The following is a 21,948-nucleotide window of genomic DNA, read 5'->3' as shown; positions in this document are numbered from 1 at the left end:
ACTCGCGCCGGCCGCATGGCCGTGTGTTGACGCCCGCTGTTGCTGCCGCTGCCCGGGTATTTGGCGCCAAGATGGCCGCTTTCTCTCCCCCATTTTCATCTCGGAGAGAATCAACGGTAGGCAGTTGAATCCTCATTGGCCACGATGCGGTGAGCGAAACATTATTTACTTGAGCTTACACTCGTGTATGTGATTTGGCGACATTTTGTACTGACCATTGTTCGCACAGATCTCGCGTGGATCATTCATTGTCGGAACGAGCGAGATGTCGGCTGCTCGGAGATCTTGGATATCTTGGATAGCCTGCTGATAGGACGTGCTGACGATCCAGCCTGCGTCGACCTGATATGTATAGGTAGGCCGTCTTCGCAGTCGCCACAAGACTCCTCATTTTTTATTCTAATCTCACTAATGCTTTAACCCTACAGACTCTGCATAGACGAGCTCCGATTACAACTGAGCTGTGCAGCCTGAAGAAGAACAAAAAAGAATAGCCACTTACTTCAATCCTCACCTTTACATCATCCTGAATCTATATATGTGAGTTCACAATGTTCACATACCTATTTTATCGACTGATTGGAAACGTGTTTTCATAGTTTGGTGGTTAACGACGGAATAGGATTATTGTCTGATTTTTTTCACTAGCATTTTACATTGGACCAGCTAATAATCGAAGATATATCCAAGAAGCAGGGTTCATATTCAGAAATATTTTTTATTATTATTTACTTAGTGATATAAATAAATCGATAGAATGGTACCCGAGATAATGTAAAATGGTTGAAAGAATGATGAGTAGACGAAATTTGCAACGTGTGGAGTGAGATGGATGAGAGTTGCTCGAAACAGAGACGAATGAAAGTGTATTGAAGAAACCTTTTTCCATCAGTGAATGGAAAGCGGCTGTAAATCAATATATATATATATATATATTTTTTTTTTTTATTATTAACTAAATTTCAAATTAGCTAGCTTGTGATATTTTATATGAGCAATGTATACAAAAATAAGTACCCTGAGAAAGAAATAGTAACAAAACACCAAAGTAAAGCAACGGATCAAATTTACAGTGTCGAGTTTGCATTGCAAATTTACGCCGAGATAAAATTATAACTAAAGAATCATGCATCAGCAAAATAATGGAACAAATTTTTATTTCAAACCCGCTATGAGTGGCGTATTATAAAAAAACTTCTTACAGATGTATTTTTTGCAACGTATACATTCATAGGTGTAATTTTTATCATTGGTATACTCTTAACCGTTTGCCTGCGGCCGTCTTCTATGGAAGCTTTGTAGCGCGGCTGTCTTCCATAGAATTTCTGAACTTTGCACGGGATTTTGAGGCTTATATGCGCCTATTTCAACTGTTTTAAAGTTCAAAATTGGTTGAATATATTACTGAGAGTTGAATGCCATCTATTCAATTTGCTTAAAATGAATACATACCAGTTAAAATTAGTTTTTTTTTGTGGAACCATACTGAAACCTCGTCTATGTGACGTCACGTCTTCATACAATTGAGACGATACGTTTCAATTGTATGAAGAATGATTATTTGACAATTAAGCCAAAAACTACGAAATATATTATGTATTTTATTATTTAACATAATACTTTGTGTTAATTAACATATCTGGTTACTTGGGTAAATATTAAAATCTGTATTTAAGTTCGGAAACTCGATTGCCATATTCGCGAAAAAGGTGCCGCGTACAGGGCTTGCTCACTATATTTATTGCCGCGGGCAAATTTATGGGACAAATTTAAAATTAATTGGGAGCTGACGTCTTTTCTGTTGAAAGCCCGCCATACTAAAAATATCGCCAACATTTCCAATTACGATTATTTAGAAATCCAATAGAAAGCAGGTATAAAAATTTAATCCAAACAAAACCTTGATAACTACCGCCGAGGATCTCGAGTTTTGTAAAGGTGTGCTTAGACTCTAATATATCTTGCAACAATTTAAAATAAACAAAATAAGTCTATTAACACATAGGATACCACGGGCTATTGCTAAAGAAACAGGCGTGCGGCGGGGAGAATTTGCGCTAATCTTTGCATAAAACTGTAACTGTTTAAAATGTCATATCTCTTTTACCAGTAAACGTATAAAAGTGAAATTTGAAATGCAGTTTCGTATGGACCATCTTAAAATTTCGTAATTGTAAAATCAGTAAAAGTCAAACTGTGAGTCGCGTACTAATAAAATAAATAATTAAAATGTGTATAAATATGGCAAATATACATCTTCTCTTCTTCTAATATATAATTTGGAAAGAGACTTTGTATATATGTATGTATGTGTAAGATCGCCAATTTAGTAGTCGGCGGTCATCAGTGTAAGACAGGGAAGGTATGTTGACCGTATCCCGGTCTAACGAAACACGTGTTGTGTAGTTTGAAAGAGGATCGTTTATTTGCGTTCAATTGGTACAATGGTTATTGTATGTACGAAGAGGTTTCTTCGGAGATGTGATCTAGTTGAACTCTAGAGGCTCACCCTGCCGGTGGAGGTTGCTGCGTTGCTTTATAAACGTTTTGGGTTGAAGTGTGTCGTGTGCACATCTTTTGTTGTTGGTACTCGCGAGCGTGGTTTTATGGGTTCATACGCCTGGACGTAGTTCGTGGTTTTTATGGGTTCAGTGTGTTCTTCCTTTGTTTCCCAGATACGTGTATAGAAACACGTGTCGACCTTTTGACGAGGCGAGCGTGTGCCATGCGCTAATGACCTGTCGCAGTGACCTGATGAGATCATTTCAGTTGTACTATATGCCTTCATATGTATCCTTCGTTCGTCGTCCGTAGATCGGTGACGTCATCGAACACGTGATTCGATTTTTTTTTTTTCGATCCATAGGCGCCGATTTGTTTTTTTCGATTCAATGGATTTACCCCCGCGGGGGCGCAAGGCGAGTAGTTTCATGGGACCCCGCCAGGGGCGCCACAGCCTTATGGGGCCCCAAATGGGGCGCAGCCTTATGGGGCGCCGCCTTATGGAGCTCAGCCGCATGGGGCCCCGAAGGGGGCACAGCCTTATGAGACGAAGCCCTAAACGGCAACTGATCATGGGGGCAAAGCCCTAGACGGCATTCAATCATGGGGGCGCAGAGGGGCGAAGCCCTAATAGGCATTAACTAAGGGGGGCGAAGCCCTAGACGGCATTCAATCATGGGTGCGCGGAGGGGTGAAGCCCTAATAGGCATTAACTAAGGGGGGCGAAGCCCTAGACGGCAATTAATCATGGGGGCGCGGAGGGGCGAAGCCCTAAAAGGCAACTGATCATGGGGGCGAAGCCCTAAACGGCAATTGCTCATGGGGGCGTGGAGGGGTGAAGCCCTAGAAGGCAAAGGCTCAGGGAGGCGCCAAGGGCGAAGCCCTAGAACGCAAAAAAAAAATTGATTTTTTTTTAAATTTAAAATTTTTTTTTTTAAATTAAATGTTTACTATTAGCTTAGTCATGTTTAAGCGGTTTATATTATAAATACTGAGCGAAGCCGGGTAATACAGCTAGTATTTTATAAATAAACAAAAAAAAATCTAGCAGCAGTGAACCTTTGTGAACAAAAAACAACAAATGTCGTTATTTGAAACCTATAAATACAATGCAGTCAGATGCAATTCCATATGCGCTTTGGAAATGCCGACATCGAACAAGGTTAATCCTCTTTCGTCATAAATAACAATATCAGTGAGAGAATTTTAGGACATCCGCAAAATCTAAGAGGAACATAAAACAGATGTGAGAAAAAAAAAGGTCCCCCCAAAATGTGTTTATTGCCTAGTGCAGTGGTTAGTAACCAGGAGTCAAGTGTAGGCAATAAATTACCGAAGAAATATAAAAGGGCACATAGTAAACAATGGTGATATTTTCTTCAGAACATGAATATAAAAAAATCAAACATATTTATTCAACTAAAAACACAAAAAAAGCATTCACCCAGCAAACTGCACCCCTTATGTAGATATTCACATTTGATTGATTGGTAGATATTTACACAATATTTATTTAAAAGTTTCCTTTATATTATAATATATTATCGATAAACTCACTTAATGGTTTTTGATAGTATTACATATTTTTATTATTTACACACACACACGTCATTTAAACACAATATGAAATTCATACACTAATGAAATTTTCGCTGGTTTCGAACCTCTGAGAAGGTCGATGAAGATCTGTTCTATTATTTTTACAAACCTCCTATACGCTTTAGTTAAATAAAATAAAATTTGAGACATCTTCGGCATAACCAAAGAAATATTTGGTAAATTTAAAGAAATGTTTAGGACATTTGCTATAGTCCAGTTTCTAACCTTCTGGATTTTTCAATATCGACTTTTTTAAATTATTTTAGTTAAATATCACCAACGACATCTTTTACTAAGTCCCGATATGAATACATTACAAGAAATACGAGGTTCAACGTGTTTTTTCTTTATATGAAGTAGGAGTGACGCAACGCACAAATTTGTGCACACGGTAGCCAAAGGAAGTTTTTCAAACGCACAAATTTGTGCGCACGGTATCCTGTGTGTTAAGAGTCTGACGATTTGCGAGGACTAGTTACGCGACCAGACCAAATAAATGTAAGCGAGCGAGGATTTTTATTTGATTGTGGCCAAGTCGCCCCGTGTGTGGCTTGGGTCGACTTGGTGGCTCTGGGTCTGAACTTGGGACACCAAAAGCAACAAAGATTCCACTCAATATGTGATGATGCAGCCATATATGTCAATGGTTTTATTAGCACACTAGCTGTATTACCCGGCTTCGCCCGTTATTTGTAATATAAACCACTTAAACACGACTAATCTATAGTAAACATTTTATTAAAAAATATATTAAGTCTAGAATCCGGTGGCTCCCCATGCGGCTGGCCAGCGGGGCCTCATGGGGTTGCGCTCCCCCCCTGCGGGGACTTTGAATCCTTTGAATCGAAAAAAAAATGTTCGATGACGTCACAGATCTACGAACAAACGAACCAAGGATACATATATACAAAGTCTCTTTCCAAATTATATATTAGATGTGGCTACATCGTCACATATTGAGTGGATTCTTGGTTGCTTTTGGTCTCCCGAGTTGAGACCAAGCCGCTTGATGTATCCCAGTTCTAAGAAGCTGCAAAAGATGCGGTTTTGCCTATGCCAAAATTTGAGTGCAACTGATCTTTATATTCTATCAATTTATGAAGTCATAAATCTAGAAATCGACAACAGAATTTTTCTTCATCTTTTCAATTTTAAACATAGGGGACTTCAAACAACGGTAGTAAACACAAATTAAAGTTTTTAGTTTAATATTTAATATGAACAGAGATCTGCTTTCAGAGGTTTCTGTTACACTCTCCATTGTCGATTTCTTAGATAGGACATGTTATTAAGAGCTTTTATTACAAGTTTTTTGCCCCCTTGCTTTGAACACTGATAGTGTAATATGAGTATTCAAATACATTCAATAAAGTGTTTACTATTAGATTGGCCATGTTTAAGCGGTTTATATTACAAATACCGAGCAAAGCCAGATAAAAACACTAGTATTCAATATTCATCATGCTGTCTTTTTTTTTTTTGTTTTAGAAAACCATCTACAAAAATGATTCGACATGGAATTGCATCTGGATGTGATTTTCGACAGATTCACATCCTATTGTATATGGCAGTGTTACAGAAGACGACAACATCATATCATTCTTGGAGGGTGCGATTTAATATGGTGCACAAGGTTTGATTGCAATAATTGTATTGTTCGGCTATGTAAGTTTTCATATATGAAAATTACATTTATAACTAGGCATCCATTTTGCCTTTGATGTACGATTTTCATTGAAAATTGAAAAAACTCAGATGCATATCGTCATTTTGATCGTGATTTTAACCAGTTTTATAATGATTTAGTAAAAAGATGGATTGTATAGCATAATATCATCATTAATTTTTAAGTATGTACAAATTGAATTATCTGATTGAATTTGTCAGATTTTCTTGCATAGGATACTTAACTTATTAACACTTTGCAAGTGGGTAGGTCGTGCGGCCAACTGATAGGCGAATGCGGCATATTTTCGTGATATCACAGAAACTCGCTAAAATTCGTATAGGATTAATTAAAATTCACAAAAGTACCGAAAATCTGTATGTCTCACGAAAAACTACATCTGAATTTCATTTTGGAGTGAAATAGGAAGAAACACGGGAATATATATCAAATACATGTTACTAGTTTAAATGATTCCACGAGAAAATATATACATATATAGAACAGATTCCTAATTTGTCATTTACATATAGATGAAGTTACATCTTACATTTATATAAGTTATCGAGTTACAGGCATGTCAGAAATTCTCATGACCTACTTGCAAAGTGTTAATTTGGATGGTATTGAAATTATATTTCATTTGGTTATCCAGAGGTTTTTTTTTGTATTAAAGGCAATCAATGTAATTTAAAAATTTTTAATGTGCATTTGTGTATATAATTTACATACATTTATATATACCATCTAAGATTGTGTATTAATTTCTGGTATAATACGCATCTTTTGAAAATATGATTGTTCTGTGACATCGAACATGAAGGTTCTATTTTAATATATGCTATTATATTATTGAGTATGTATATTTTTAAATTGTTTAAATGTGAGGATTTTAAAATGAAGTAATATTCCAAGCGTTATTCTTAAATAACTTTGATGTGTCAGTGACCGCTTGTAGTGGAAGCTGTGCTGCGGCTCTGCTGATGTGGGCATGAACCGTCGGCAGAAATTGATCATGCCCAGGTACCGTCGCACTTCCTGAACCGTTTTGGGGCGGGGGAAATTGTTTATTACCTCTATTTTTTCTGCGGGCAGTGTTACTGCTTTCTCCGTGACCATGTGTCCGAGGAATTTTTCTTCTATTGTGAAAATGTTTTCATCAGTAAACAAAATTTTTCGGTAGCTTCCAGCCCCGTGATTACGAATGAGCTCTTTTGATTTAATGAGTCTCATTGTCTTCAGAGACTTAGTAAGCAGATGACCTGTGCGTCGTTTATAAGCACCGAGACCAAGCTCACTTTTAATTATCCTAGACATTGATCTCGGTGATATTCCCATTTCTCATGCTAAGATTTTCTGTTTTCGAAGGGGATTTATTCACATTCGTTCTTGAGCTGCATGAATTGCACTTGACGTTCGAATTGATCTCAGACGGCCACTCCTTTTGACGTCAAATAATTACGGGATGTGGTGAATCTTTTGATTGTTCGGTGTACAAACATTCGTGAAATTTTAAGTTTTTAATGCACCGATACACCCCCAATAGAAAGCTAAAAAAATAAAATACTGGAAATTCATATTTATGAATAAAGCTATCGCAAACCTATGTAACAACTTTTGGCTGGACTAGGTATAATGTATACATATTCCTGTTGAATTGATCACAAAATTGTGAAAAATGCTTACACAAATATAGCACAGCTTAAAACGAATCGTTAACACTAATGAATATGTTCGGAAACTTACAAAAAGACAAGTTTTAACGAATGTAAATAGACCTTATGGAAAGCTGTGAAACAACTAGGCTTCAAATCTAAGATGTTTGATAATAGAAGAGTGTTCATACTACATACATAACAATTCTTCAAATGCAGGATACCGTTAAATCATTATCGTCAATGAGAGTCAATCGCTAAATTGTATTGGTTACAAGGAAGGGGATCATCAATGTGGACGGCAAGTGACTTTTTTTTTTATGAGTTGATAGCTAAATTGCTCGATTGTATTGGTTACAGGGAAGGGGATCAATGTGGACAACAAGTGTCCAGGAATAAACACTATTGTCTAATTGTCGTTTCCTATGTCTTGGAACATCAATCTCTATGTTAAGTGATTTAGCTATAATTTTAGGGTTTTCTAAAGTTGTAGAAAATAGAATCGCAATTTTTTTCTACATATTTTAATGTTTCGTGGAGATTATTAATTAAATTTCGAGCGTATAATATATCTATGGATTTTTTCTCACTCTAATTGTTCCGACTGCTAAAATACTTTTTGATTTTGAGCAGTTTTGTGTTAACATTTTTTGAGATACAAGATACAAGTTTCAAATTATATTTGAAGATACAAGTTACAATTACAAGTGACTATGTATATTTAGACAGTTTTTTTATCGCTGGTTCGATAGTTCGATAAAGATTTTTTTAAAAAATTCATTGTTGGAACACGTATCTGTTAAATACGTGTCCGATTACTTTTGGCCCAATTAAGCCGGTCTGCTTTCATTTTGTAAGCTATTTCGGCTTCATAAATGCTACTTGAAATGAGGATAATTGTGATAATTTGTGATAACAGTGATGATTTGCTCAAAAGCAAACGTATTAGGGGTATAAATGATATGGGTGGAGTTTTGTGGTTGCGAACCACATTATCATACGATTACGCTCGTAATCGTAAGGTTAATTACGTAAATTGGTCAAAAGTAATCATTTACACCACTTTTTAAAATGTTTAACTCCCTCTCAATTCTCAGTACACTATCACTATCTTTTGGACCAATTAAGCCGGTCTGCTTTCATTTTGTAAGGGGATTTATTCGTATTCGTTCTTGAGCTGCATGAATTGCACTAGACGTTCGAATTGATCTCGGACGGCCACTTCTTTTGACGTCAAATAATTACGGGATGTGGTGAAATTTGTTGATTGTTCGGTGTACAAACATTCGTGAAATTTTAAGTTTTTAATGCACGGATACACCCCCAATAGAAAGCTAAAAAAATAAAATACTGGAAATTCATATTTATGAATAAAGCGATCCCAAACCTTTGTAACAACTTTTGGCTTGACTAGGTATAATGTATACATATTCCTGCTGAATTGATCACAAAATTGTGAAAAATGCTTACACAAATATAGCACAGCTTAAAACGAATCGTTAACACTAATGAATATGTTCGGAAACTTACAAAAAGACAAGTTTTAACGAATGTAAATAGACCTCATGGAAAGCCGTGAAACAACTAGGCTTCAAATCTAAGATGTTTGATAATAGAAGAGTGTTCATACTACATACATAACAATTCTTCAAATGCAGGATAACGTTAAATCATTATCGTCAATGAGAGTTGATAGCTAAATTGCTCGATTGTATTGGTTATAGGGAAGGGGATCAATGTGGACAACAAGTGTCCAAGAATAAACACTATTGTCTTATTGCCGTTTCCTATGTCTTGGAACATCAATCTCTATGTTAAGTGAGTTAGCTATAATTTTAGCGTTTTCTAAAATTGTAGAAAATGGGATCGCAATTTTTTCCTACATATTTTAATGTTTCGTGGAGATTATTAATTAAATTTCGAGCGTAAATTTTGAAGTCGGCGCCAAGTCAAAAATCTTGTTGTGGTAAGATGCATTATCTATCACTACCACAGAATTTGGTTCCAAATTAGGGATCAATTTTTCGTTTGACCATTTTATAAGTCATAAGTCAGCATGGTAAGTGCGTCGGGGCAACCCCAACCGTAATTCAGACACGTCTCTGGATGGAATATTGTTCGTAATCTTGGGGATTACCAAGAATTCCATCTCCTTTATTTTGGCATGGCTCCTCGACCCCCGAGGAGCAATGTGCAGGACTACGCCCTGGGAGATTGGCGTTTCCTGACAGCCTACCCCGACCATGCGTGCATTCAATGCATGCGGTTGGACGTTCAACCGCTGCCGCAGGTCATTGGCGATGATGTTCAGTTGATTGATGAGTCAGATGAGTTCTGGATGATATGGAGGTAATCTTAGCACCTTGTGACCATTTTTTTCGAAAATAGAGTATGACAATTTTTTTATGTCTAGTCTTATGTTCTAATATTAGTTTGTACAGCTCTGGTTTTAAACTGCGGCTCAAAGTAAATACCGTTTTTTACTAACCAATGTTTCATAACGACTTTTTTGGAATTTGAAGTTGGCGCCGGGTCAAAAATCTTAATAGTTGTTTTTGAAATCTTTAGGGCTTCTGCAACTACATCAATTGTGGGATTATTAGATACATATGTAGACAAAAACCACATATATCCGTTTAATAATAATTCTTTTGATTGACTACTGAAAGCCTTTCCAGTTCCAATTTTGGACGGTCTCTCCATTTATCTAAAAAGTGTTTTAAAAAAATTAGTTTTATTATACGATATACAATCGAGCGCGGTGATGTAGTGGTAAGCTTAAAAGTAGTAATTTTGTCAATTATTGAAATAAGTAATTTTTCTGGATTTTTGAAACGGAATTGACGGGTATTTTTGGATTATTATCTGGTTTTGGCTGAGGGAAATACTGGAGTGCACATGCCGCACCACTATATCATGCACGACCGTATTATACCTATACTCTTACATTGTTGAAAAAAATTCCCGAGGAAGGGTAATCTCACCACGAATTGGCCCGACTCGTCCTGGGTTGTGCTGCTGCGGAACAAACGCTCGGCTGGGTCCACCTCGTCCAGGGCTTAATTGTTTGATGAAGGTTCCTCCAATTCCCAGAAAGCCTGAATTGATTTGACTAGTGAAAGATGACAGCCCCCGGAGATGTTGGTGTTGGAGATTGAGCTCAGTTCCCCACTAACAACCCAGCCGAACGAAGTGCTCAGCAGGTGAATCGTTGAGCTCCGTTTGCTGGCGAGTGAAGGAGGAATTGAAATATTCCTCGTACCGTTCTTGAGGGACCAATGAAATGCCATGCAACCGAGGACCATATCAACTGCACCCGGGGAATCGAATGTGGGGTCAGCAAGGTTAATCTGCTGGGGCAAACCTAACCTTATTTCCGAACCATCTCGTGATGGGAGATTCTTTTTTATTTTGGGGATTACTAGGAAATCTAATTTCTCGACTGTGTAAGCCATTTTCCTGTATAGGTCGGTATATACATTGACTGAAATGGAAGAAGCAGCCACGATGCACAGTGAGTGGTAGCTCAGATCGGACGGCATTTATGACTGCTACTTCAAAATCAGTCATGATTGATCTTGGTGACGGATTTGAGCCAGGAAGTAATTTTTTAACTTCTTTAAACAATGTGGCGTATGTCTGCTCAGTTTTGGGTAATAATGGGATAGCCACATTGTTTTCTAAGCTGTGGATTGTGTATAACTACTCAGAACATGACGGTACCACTTTGAACGTACCGATTTTATCTAAGTTCTTATTGAATTGATTCTCGCTAGTTTTTAATGAGATTAAAGTCTGGTTAAAATTAGTTATCGTTGAGGTCAAAATGGTTTGTTCCTTTGTCAGGTGAAGCAAATCAGTTTCATCTGAATTAATTTTATTTATAGCTTTGTCAAAGCGAATAGCATCGTCAGCATCTAATGTTCCAAATAATGTTTTCGCGATGGATCCGATACTGTTTATAAGACCACGTCTTGACCTAGGATTAGTATTTGAGCCGATATCGCAATGACCAATGATTTGTGTTAATGAATCGTTGAGTTCGTGGAATTTAGGCAATTTTACAGAAATTTATTTTAATTTGGATTTACATAAATAATGATTTATGATGTGTTCCCGGTTAAGCCTACATAATTTTTTATTAACGATACATTAGCTCCCGTGTCTATTAAAAGTTTAAGCTTTCCCGATTCTGATGTTGGTGTTTTAAATTCTACATACGTATTTGATTTTGAGTTTAGAATTCTGCCTTCAGTTTGTTCAGGGTCCCCGACGCGGCAGACATTCGAGGATTCGAGGTTTAAATGTCGATTCTGATTTGCTTTCCGACAATCTTTAATAAGGTGCCCTTCTTTCTTACAGTAGGCGCATATTTTGGTTTGGACTTTATAATTGCGCGATTGGGTGAAATGATTGTTTGTAGATTGAGGAAAGTGATAAATATTTCGCGACAAAGAATGGTTGTTACCGTTTTGATTATTCTTTGGAAAAGAATTATTGTGATTCAATGAAGAATTATATCTTGGAAAAGAATTATTGTGATTCGATGAAAAATTATTCTTTGGAAAAGATTATTTTGAGAACTCTGATTCGAGAAAGAATTATTTTTTGGGAAATTATTGTTACCATTCTTTCGAAAAGAGTTATTATGCCGAGAAGTGGAATTATTACTGAATTAGAAGAAGTTCTAAATTTTTCTGATTGTATTTTAGCGATTTTTCTTCTATCGCGATTTCGGATGCCTCCTCATACGTTTAGGACAACGGACTTTCAAAAGTAATCTATATTGGGGTATTACTCCTGACAAATGCTTGTAAAGATAATTCTTTTATCATAGCGATTCTACCAGGAAGTTCGGCTGCAATTACCGATTCTTCTCTACATGGACGTAAAAGATTAGAATCGTGTTCCCCACTTAACAACCCAGCCGAACGAAGTGTTCAACAGAAGAATGGTAGAGCCTCGTTCGCTGGCGAGTGATGGAGGAATTGACATGTTCCTCCTACCGTTTTTGAGGAATCTATGGAAAGCCAGGCAACCGAGGACCATGTTGACTGCACCCGGGGAATCGAATTTGGGGTCAGCGAGGTTAATGTGCTAAGGCAGACTCAGTCTTAGCTCCGACACATCTCGTGATGGGAGATTCTTGGTTAGTTCGGGGATTATGAGGAAATCTAATTCCTCAACTTTGGCATTGCTCTTTGACCCCCGAGGAGCAATGCGCAGGACTACGCCTTGGGAAATCTGTGTTTTTTTCCGACAGCCTACACTGACCACGCTCGCATTTAATGCGTGAGGTTGAACGTCTGATGGCTGCTTTGGTAATTTAAAATTTTGCAACTTCAAACTATTGCGTATAAATTCACTTTTGCATATGGTAAATATACGTATGCCATCTTTAGCAGTCAATTTAGAAACGATTTTTTCAAGGGTAATTTTACGACTGGACGAAATAAGATTCGACGTTTCTTCTAGTTTCTGCTGCTTAGAAATACTTGCGGGAACAGTTAAAGCTAATGTTTCTTGTGATACGCGTTCCATATTATGAATTTTTTGTAAATGCCAGTAAACCTGTTGTTGATGATGCTTTACGTCCCAATATTTTTGGACACGGTGTGCATGTAGCCTCATCGCCGTTTCTTTTATAATAACTCCAGACATCAGAATATTCTTTCATAATTTGGGCTAAAATAAACAATTTACAATAAATAATTTACATTCCTATCGAAGGTTGCTTATTGAAGGAGTAGTATTTGTACGTGTTGAAGTAGTATTATCACTGCTTTAAGATATAGAAAAACATTGAGAATTGTAAAGACGCGTGTTTCGAATAGACACATTGTTACAATAATGTGCGTGGGGTTAAGACAATAATAACTTGAAATCTGGATAGAAACATACGATGAAGTAGTATTTTTACGTGTTGAAGTAGTATTATCACTACTTTAAGATATAGAAAAACATTGAGAATTGTAAAGACGTGTGTTTCGAACAGTACGCTGGCTGGTCAGCATACAAACACGTTCTGTAAACGGACTTGTATTTATGAAAACACTCAGCCTACTCATTTTGGACAAAGGCAACTAATTCTCAATAATTTTGAATGTCCTGATTCTACTTTTGCAATATAATTAATTATATACGAAGCTAAACTCTTTGTGTACTGCTTGCTGCTGGATTTTGTTCGGATCTACGATGAAGTAGTATTTGTACGTGTTGAAGTAGTATTATCACTACTTTAAGATATAGAAAAACATTGAGAATTGTAAAGACGTGTTTTTCGATAGACACATTGTTACAATAATGTGCGTGGGGTTAAGACAATAATAACTTGAAATCTGGATAGAAACATACGATGAAGTAGTATTTATACGTGTTGAAGTAGTATTATCACTACTTTAAGATATAGAAAAACATTGAGAATTGTAAAGACGTGTGTTTCGAACAGTACGCTGGCTGGTCAGCATACAAACACGTTCTGTAAACGGACTTGTATTTATGAAAACACTCCGCCTACTCATTTTGGACAAAGGCAACTAACACTCAATAATTTTGAATGTCCTGATTCTACTTTTGCAATATAATTAATTATATACGAAGCTAAACTCTTTGTGTACTGCTTGCTGCTGGATTTTGTTCGGATCTACGATGAAGTAGTATTTGTACGTGTTGAAGTAGTATTATCACTGCTTTAAGATATAGAAACACATTGAGAATTGTAAAGACGTGTTTTTCGATAGACACATTGTTACAATAATGTGCGTGGGGTTAAGACAATAATAACTTGAAATCTGGATAGAAACATACGATGAAGTAGTATTTGTACGTGTTGAAGTAGTATTATCACTACTTAAAGATATAGAACAACATTGAGAATTGTAAAGACGTGTGTTTCGAATAGTACGCTGGCTGGTCAGCATACAAACACGTTCTGTAAACGGACTTGTATTTATGAAAACACTCCGCCTACTCATTTTGGACAAAGGCAACTAACTATCAATAATTTTGAATGTCCTGATTCTACTTTTGCAATATAATTAATTATATACGAAGCTAAACTCTTTGTGTACTGCTTGCTGCTGGATTTTGTTCGGATCTACGATGAAGTAGTATTTGTACGTGTTGAAGAAGTATTATCACTACTTTAAGATATAGAAAAACATTGAGAATTGTAAAGACGTGTGGTTCGTATAGACACATTGTTGCAATAATGTGCGTGGGGCTAAGACAATACTTACTTGAAATCTGGATAGAAACATACGTTGGCAATAAAGACCTCTGTGGGGTTGACAATTATCATTCGTAGAAAATAGAATAATGTTAAAATTTGTAAAGACGTGTGTTTCAAATAGACATATGCTTACAAAAATACTTGTGGGGTGAGTATTCGGGAGAGTGTCCACATTACAAACTCCATTATTTGATTCGTCAAAATCCTAAAAATGGGTTGTTGATTTTCGTCCCGACTAACATGTACATGTCGTACAATAACGCTTAACTGGTCTCATTTGGTAATGTCCTAGACTATTTAGAATATCTGGTTTAGATTCCGCTAAAACCGACAAGAAAGACAGCTGATGAAAGTACATGTATTGTTTTCTGCCAGATGCTGCAGCCCCGCTCTTAAAACATATTTTTGTTTTATTCTTTCCCATACGAACTATGAGAAATGCATTCTGCAGCTTATGGCGGTGGCGAGTGGCTGTGTGCGACAGGCCTAAGCCATCGGGCGAATTATTGCAACAGTCGGAGTGGGTGGGACTGCAATCATCTTGACCGCCTCAATCTGAGCAGCCAGAGTACGCAAGGAATCGACGAAGAACAGTTTGAAGTCACGGGAATCTTTAACTAAGCTATCCACCGCCAGTTTGATGTCGGATCACTTGAGAGTCAGGCGCCCGTGAGGAGACCTCTTCTTCCTCTCGTGCAACAGATAATTTGGGAGGTGGCCTCCAAGATGTCAGCAATTCTGGATTTGGAGAGAATATTCCCTTCTGATAGATAGCGCTTGATTGAGTCACATAACTTGTATCATCCAATTTTACTATTATATTTTTCTTCAGATATTTTGCTTTATCAAATTCAAATTGTAAATGGAGCTTCCCTTTGTCGATTCTACCGTGAGCATTATCTGTATATTTATCTTCATAATGTTTACCATATTGGTACAAAAATAGAATCGACAATACACCATTGTAGGATTTGTATATCTGTAACACAATATCCATTAACATTCTAACGGTTATTTCTGCGAAATTATTAGTCTGATTCTACTATCACGGAAAGCCATGCACCAACTTTCTCGTTGTTCCCAATATTTCTTTATACATTTTATCCAATTTGGAGATTCTTTTGATTCGTCGTGTTTTACTAGGAATTCAAAGGCTTTTTGAGTCTGTGTTATGGTTTTTCCTGAATAAATTGGTCGGTTCTCTTTTAAAATTTTATGTTTTGATTCACAATGCCATCTCTATGTTTTGATCCCCAAAATCCGGCATATGTCTCGCCAAATCACATGACATTATGCGTGGCGGGGAGAAGAAGGGGTTGACTGTAGTAGAAAGGTTGGTGAATTTCTGTATTTTTCCAGTGACTGCTTCAGAATATTTAGCTGGAAACTAGCCAAACCGGTCTTTTTTCCGTATATGGGTATTCAGTAAGTACAGTCCCCTGACAGCGAATTATGAACACCGCGCAGATTTCGCAAATTCTATGTTTAGAGCTTTATATTAAAAAATCGGTTAATGAAAATGAAACAAAAATGTTTTTCAGATGATTATATACCTTTTATTTACAATATTATTACAAAAAAAGAATTAAAAATTAGTATTTTGTGTGTCCCCCCTTTTTAGAAAGGCATGCCTCTATTCTACTGGGCATACTCTATACACGACGCAATGATTGATTTTATGTCAGGGTCTCCCTGCCACACCGATATAATATTTAGTTTTAGAATATGGATATTGGAACATGGGAGTTTATTAATTTTGCCAGACATTTTCGATAGGATTAAGATCAGGTGAATTACCGGGCCAGGGAAGAAGAGGTAAATTATTGTCTAACATAAATTTTTTCACAACTTTGGCCGTATGGCAGGGTGCATTGTCCTGCATAAAATAAAGGCTATCCCCATTGTCAATTTTATTTTGAATTGATGGCAATAAAGTGTCTCGTAGTACCGTTATGTACTGTGAAGCTTTCATGGTCCCTTCTACAAAATATAATGGTCCTGGTCCTTCCGCACTAATCGAAGCCCAAACCATTAAGGAGGGGGGGGGGGGGGTGTTTAACTTTTTTCGACGCAGGACTCATTGTATTTCTCTCCTTCACGCCTACGAACGTATTGGTGGGTTTCTGTTGTTAACCGAATGGAAGATTCGTCAGAAAAGTGAACATTAAAAATGTAAAAACATCGATCAATTTAGTGCATTCAAAATTTAAAAAATACTTATATAAGTATTTCAACTAAATTACTGTTTTCCAATCATCGAGGGTAAAGTGACGATACTGCTTGGCCCAGTCCAACCTCGATTTATTAATTTTTTGTGTTAATAGTGGCTTTTTTGGTTAATAGCTGGCCGCCTAACTTTCAACCCAGTTTCGCCGAGACGACGCTGTATTGTTCGTATCGATATATCTACATTACTCTGACTTAAACTCCTCTGGATGTCTTTATTTGTGACGAACCGATTATTAACAATATTTACGATCTGTCGATCGACTCGAGGACCAAATTTACGAATGCCTTGACAATTCGCACGCCGTGTGGCAGTCGGATTTTCGCCTTGCTTCGAGTCGAGGGTTAATTTTAAACACAGAACCAATGCTAATATTTTGATTTTTGGCAATATATCTAATTGAATAGTGTCCAGTTTTCAATAATGCCATTACACTACTAATTTTTTCAACTGATAGATCTTTACACTTTCCCATCTAAAAAAAAATTATAAACACTTAAAACAAAAATAAAAATAATATTGATTTAATTTAAACACTTGAACTTACTTCAGAAATGTTTCCAATATACAGAATATTACAAATATATCCTTTTATCTTCAAAATTTCTCCAAAAGAACACAAAACTACGCTCACCGAATTTTGGAGTCAAACTGACTTTTTACACTTGTTCGAGTTTTTGAAATTTTGTGTAAACACTACAATCGCAATTCATCTGGAGATAAAAGAAAACGCACAAACGTGTTCATAATTCGCTGTCAGGGGACTGTATACTATGGGTGTTCAGTAAGTATAAGTCGAATATATGAAATACCACTTTTTTAAACCATTTCACTGTTTTCCTCAAGCAATTTAAGCTTGAAAGCATCATGTCAGTCTTGTCAACAGCCCCCATGTTTTTGTTGTAGTCCACCACACAGTTTGGTTTCTGTATGGCTTCCCCTGTTTGTCTGTTTGTTTTGCCAGTCGGTAAAAATTTGTCGTCATGAATGTTAGTGAGCATGTGTACGTCTCGTTTGTCATGCCACTTTAGGGCTAGTAAAGGTCCACTGTGTTGTGATTCAGTCTGACCTTTTATTTTTAAGTTTTTAAAATTTAGGCATTCGTTTTCTATAATTACGTATGGTACTGCATGCGTTTGCCTTTTGTCTATGTAAGTGGCTAAATAAGTTGGAACTGGTGTACCAATTGTCTACCCAAAGACTATGACCTTTACTAATGTAGTCCTTGAGTAGAGTAATAATAACCACTCCCGACACACCTAGCCCGCGTTCATCAGTTGTTTCTGTTCCGTCTCCGCAGTATATAAATCCAATATACAGAGGTGTGACAAAACGTATGGAACAATACACTATTTTTCGAGATTTCATGTTTTTAATTATAAAACAAAAGGTTAAACAAATAAAACTACATATTTATAATAGGAAAAAAATTATTTAAATAACAATTACAAAAAAAAAATTAGTTACACCACCCTTTTGACTGATAACTGCCCCAATCCTACTAGGCATACTTTCTATACAGGTTATTAATCATTTCATTCATTCTTTGATTTAACGACGCATGTTAAATATTTTCTTTTAACGCATTCAAAGTTGGATTAGGACTGCTATATACTATTGTATTTAGGAGGGTCCAGCAACCGGATTGAGATCTGGTGATCTAGCCGTATGACACGGGGCCACTGCATTTTCCACGCCAGGAAAAGCTTGAGACAGCAGGAAACACTGGGTGGATCCCTGGTGTTCTCTGCCAAATCTCTGACGTCATGCATTACTTTGTTTGCCTGTAGTTTTGCAGCATCACAAAGGTGGTTACGGTCATCTTTGTACCAAAAAATTGATCGTCGGAAGTTATCACCCTTGCGCGGCACTTGAATTTACCATATTTATCACATTTCCAATAACTTTTCTGTTGGATCTTCTTGTGCTGAACGAACAGTGAACGATAGCTTCAGCAGCTGTATGTGTATGTATGGGGTGACCGGCGGCTGTGTGTGTGTGTGTCGTCGTCTCTCGTTCAGCTCGCTCTGGAGCACGTGCTGGAACAGGGCGGGGTGGGAAATTAGAGACGTTAAGTCAGGTTATCCTTGTTTATTGTAGATGGCGAGCCGGGGAGTTTCGCCTGTGCCCCTTTATGGTGGGGGCTGTGGATGAGTACGCTGGCTGGTCAGGCAAGGTAGACCAGCCACGCCAGTGCCGTCTCGGCCGGCGGATGGCGGGCGTCTGTTTTGACAGATGAGCGCGCCTCGTAAAATGAGTGCGCGCCCGTAAGAGCCCAAAACACGGCCATGTGGGTTTTTTGGCTCGGACATACTCCCCGGGGTTGGAATATACACAAATATTTCAAAAATCAACACAAAACAATTTAAATGATACAGATAAAGAGGTCTTTGCAATCATTTGCAAAGCTAATATTTATTTATTTATTTATTCTAAACAGACCATTGTGGCATAACAGGAATTCCTAAAGCGCCACAATGGTCAAAAAATATAATACAAAACAAAATAACAATTAAACATAAACATAAATACATCCATACATAAACATAAAAAATAGCATTTAATAATAACAGATAAAGTAAAAATATCAAATAAAATATAGCATAAGGAATGCCTTGCACCTACAGCCAATATGTTGAGCTCCGAGCAGTGGTAACATCCACGTTGAGCTCCGAGCAGTGGTAACATCCACGTTGAGCTCCGAGCAGTGGTAACATCCACGTTGAGCTCCGAGCAGTGGTAACAAACATTTCAAATTTTATTCAATTATTTAAAATTATAAATGAGTGCATTGCAGTACATGCGTATAAGCAGTACATAAGAAAACAAAACAAACTTAAAAGCTAAAGCGTCAATTAGCGCACCACAACCAAACCACTACTACACCGGCAATGGCATTTTTGTCATAAATTTTACCATCACCACAGAACAAAACACAAAACACAAAATTATATGGGGGAGGGAGAACAGCATATGCTCCCGCTCCTAGTCGGCGGGTTGAGTTTGTTGATCAATGGGCAGACGGGCGACCCGCCGAGATGCCCTTTTTATGACACCCTTTTGAGTGCGCAGGGTGACGATCCGCACTACGCCGTCATGTCCTGGATGCACCTGCGTGACTCGTCCCATGGGCCAGGCCAGCGGCGGCAGGCTGTCCTCCGCTACCACCACTAGGTCTCCCGGCTGCAAGTTTGGCGCCTCCTTGGCACCTCGACGGTGACGTTGTTGGAGTGTGATGTACTCCCGTGACCATCGCCTCCAGAAGTGCTGCAGCATCTGTTGTAGTTGTCTGTAACGAGACAGCCTATTTGCCGATATGTCGGCTAAATTCTCCTGAGGAAACGCCAGTAATGGCCCGCCAACCAAAAAATGTCCAGGAGTCAGGGGAATTAGGTCACCAGGATCGGACGACATGGGTGTTAGGGGGCGCGAGTTCATAACCGTTTCAATCTGAATGACCAAGGTGTTAAGAGCCTCGTAGGTGAGTGATACGTTGCCGGCAATGCGAGTTAAATGGCGCTTCATTGTCTTTACAGCCGCTTCCCAAAGGCCGCCGAAGTGCGGCGAGCGGGGTGGAATAAAACGCCACTTAATGTGGTGTGCTGTCGAAAAGTTCATGGCGGCGTTTTTGAACTGTTTAGAGGAAACTAGTTGCCGTAGGGCTCTTTCCCCACCAACGAAGTTTGTCCCGTTGTCGGACCAAACCTCGGCAACCAATCCCCTCCGGGAAACAAAACGTTTCAAGGCGTCGATGAAGGCGTTGGAGGTGAGACTTTGCACCACCTCCAGATGAACCGCCTTGGTGGCAAGGCAGACAAAGACGCAAATGTACGCCTTGAGGAAGGTACGATTCTTATGAGCCCTCTCCTTAATGGTTATAGGCCCGGCGTAGTCGACACCGCAACTGTAGAATGGACGGGCAGGAGTGACTCGAACTGTGGGCAAATCGCCCATTAGTGGGAAGGGGGGACGTGGGTGCGCCTTTGCGCAGATCACACAACGGCGGATGACGCGGGCGACGGCGCCTTTACCGCCAGGGAGCCAATAGCGGTCGCGCAACTGCGCCGATACCGCTTGGGGCCCAGCGTGCAACAACTGCTCGTGGGTAGCCCGTATTAGCAATTCGGCCAAGTGCGATATCGACGGCACTAGCACCGGGTGCGTCTTTTCGAACCGCAACCCAGCATGGCTCAGACGTCCACCAACCCGAATCAGTCCGTCCTGATCGAGGAACGGCTTCAGGACTCCAATGGGATTAATCGGGACAGGCCGTCCGGACTCCAGCAACGAACACTCTTTTATAGCTGTTTCGCTGAACGTTCCTTAAGAGGCGCGTTGCTGCCGTTGCGCGTTTTTTATTTGTTGATTAGGATACATGGCAATAAAAAAAAAGATTCCTTACAGTTTTGGCATGATCACATGGTGCAGAATCGTCTTGAAAAATGCATTCAGATTCCCACGCATAGTGCATTTCTATTGCTGGTATCAAATGTTCTTTTAATTTTTTTTAATATGTTTCGGCGTTAACTGTCCAATCAAATATGGCCAATGGACCCACCCCAAGGAAGGAAAAACATCCCCAGACCATCTGGCCCGCAGGATGTTTGACCGTAGGCTGAATACATTTGTCACTCAAACGTTCGCCAGATCTTCGTCGAACGTAGTGGATGCCATCGGACCCAAACAAATTGAATTTACTTTCGTCCGAGAAGATAACACGCCTCCAGTCCATTTCCGTCCAATTAATAACTTTTTTGGCCCAATTCAGTCATTGCATTCTCATTTTCTTGGTCAAAAATGGTTTTTTCGCCGGTATCCTGGCAACTAAACCGTATTCTTTAAGGCGACGCTGATTTCTTTTCCCCCAGCTGCTATAAACTCCGATTAAATTTGCACAACACTGTTGAACCGGTTTTGTAGACACATTCTTTTTAAGAGTCTATCTTCGGTGGAGTTGGTCTTTCTGGGCTTTCCCGATCCTTTTTCCTCTCTAGGGATGCTGAATTTTTATATTTTCTTATGCAATTAAGCACAGAGGTCTTACTACATCCTACTTTCTGAGCGATGT

General features: G+C 38.4%; 1 protein-coding gene and 1 long non-coding RNA gene across 2 annotated transcripts; one reads left to right on the top strand and one right to left on the bottom strand.

The window, feature by feature from the left end:
• Window positions 1-7,319, top strand: LOC143911505 (uncharacterized). Its single transcript, XR_013260577.1, has 5 exons — window positions 1-149; window positions 230-355; window positions 429-540; window positions 5,590-5,823; window positions 5,928-7,319. It is a non-coding gene; the product is annotated as an uncharacterized LOC143911505 (long non-coding RNA).
• A 12,546-nt stretch (window positions 7,320-19,865) lies between these two features.
• Window positions 19,866-21,612, bottom strand: LOC143912277 (uncharacterized). The gene is made up of 2 exons (XM_077431560.1): window positions 21,474-21,612; window positions 19,866-21,202 (listed from the first exon to the last, which is right to left on the bottom strand). The coding sequence occupies exons 1-2, from the start codon at window positions 21,610-21,612 to the stop codon at window positions 19,866-19,868; spliced, it is 1,476 nt and encodes a 491-aa protein (XP_077287686.1).
• Between the last annotated feature and the right edge of the window lie 336 nt (window positions 21,613-21,948).

Source organism: Arctopsyche grandis, chromosome 5 (assembly GCF_051622035.1).
Source record: "Arctopsyche grandis isolate Sample6627 chromosome 5, ASM5162203v2, whole genome shotgun sequence".
Classification (NCBI taxonomy): Eukaryota; Metazoa; Arthropoda; class Insecta; order Trichoptera; family Hydropsychidae; genus Arctopsyche; species Arctopsyche grandis.
Note: the sequence above shows the minus strand (reverse complement) of the source record. Positions and strands in the feature narration are given on the sequence as shown.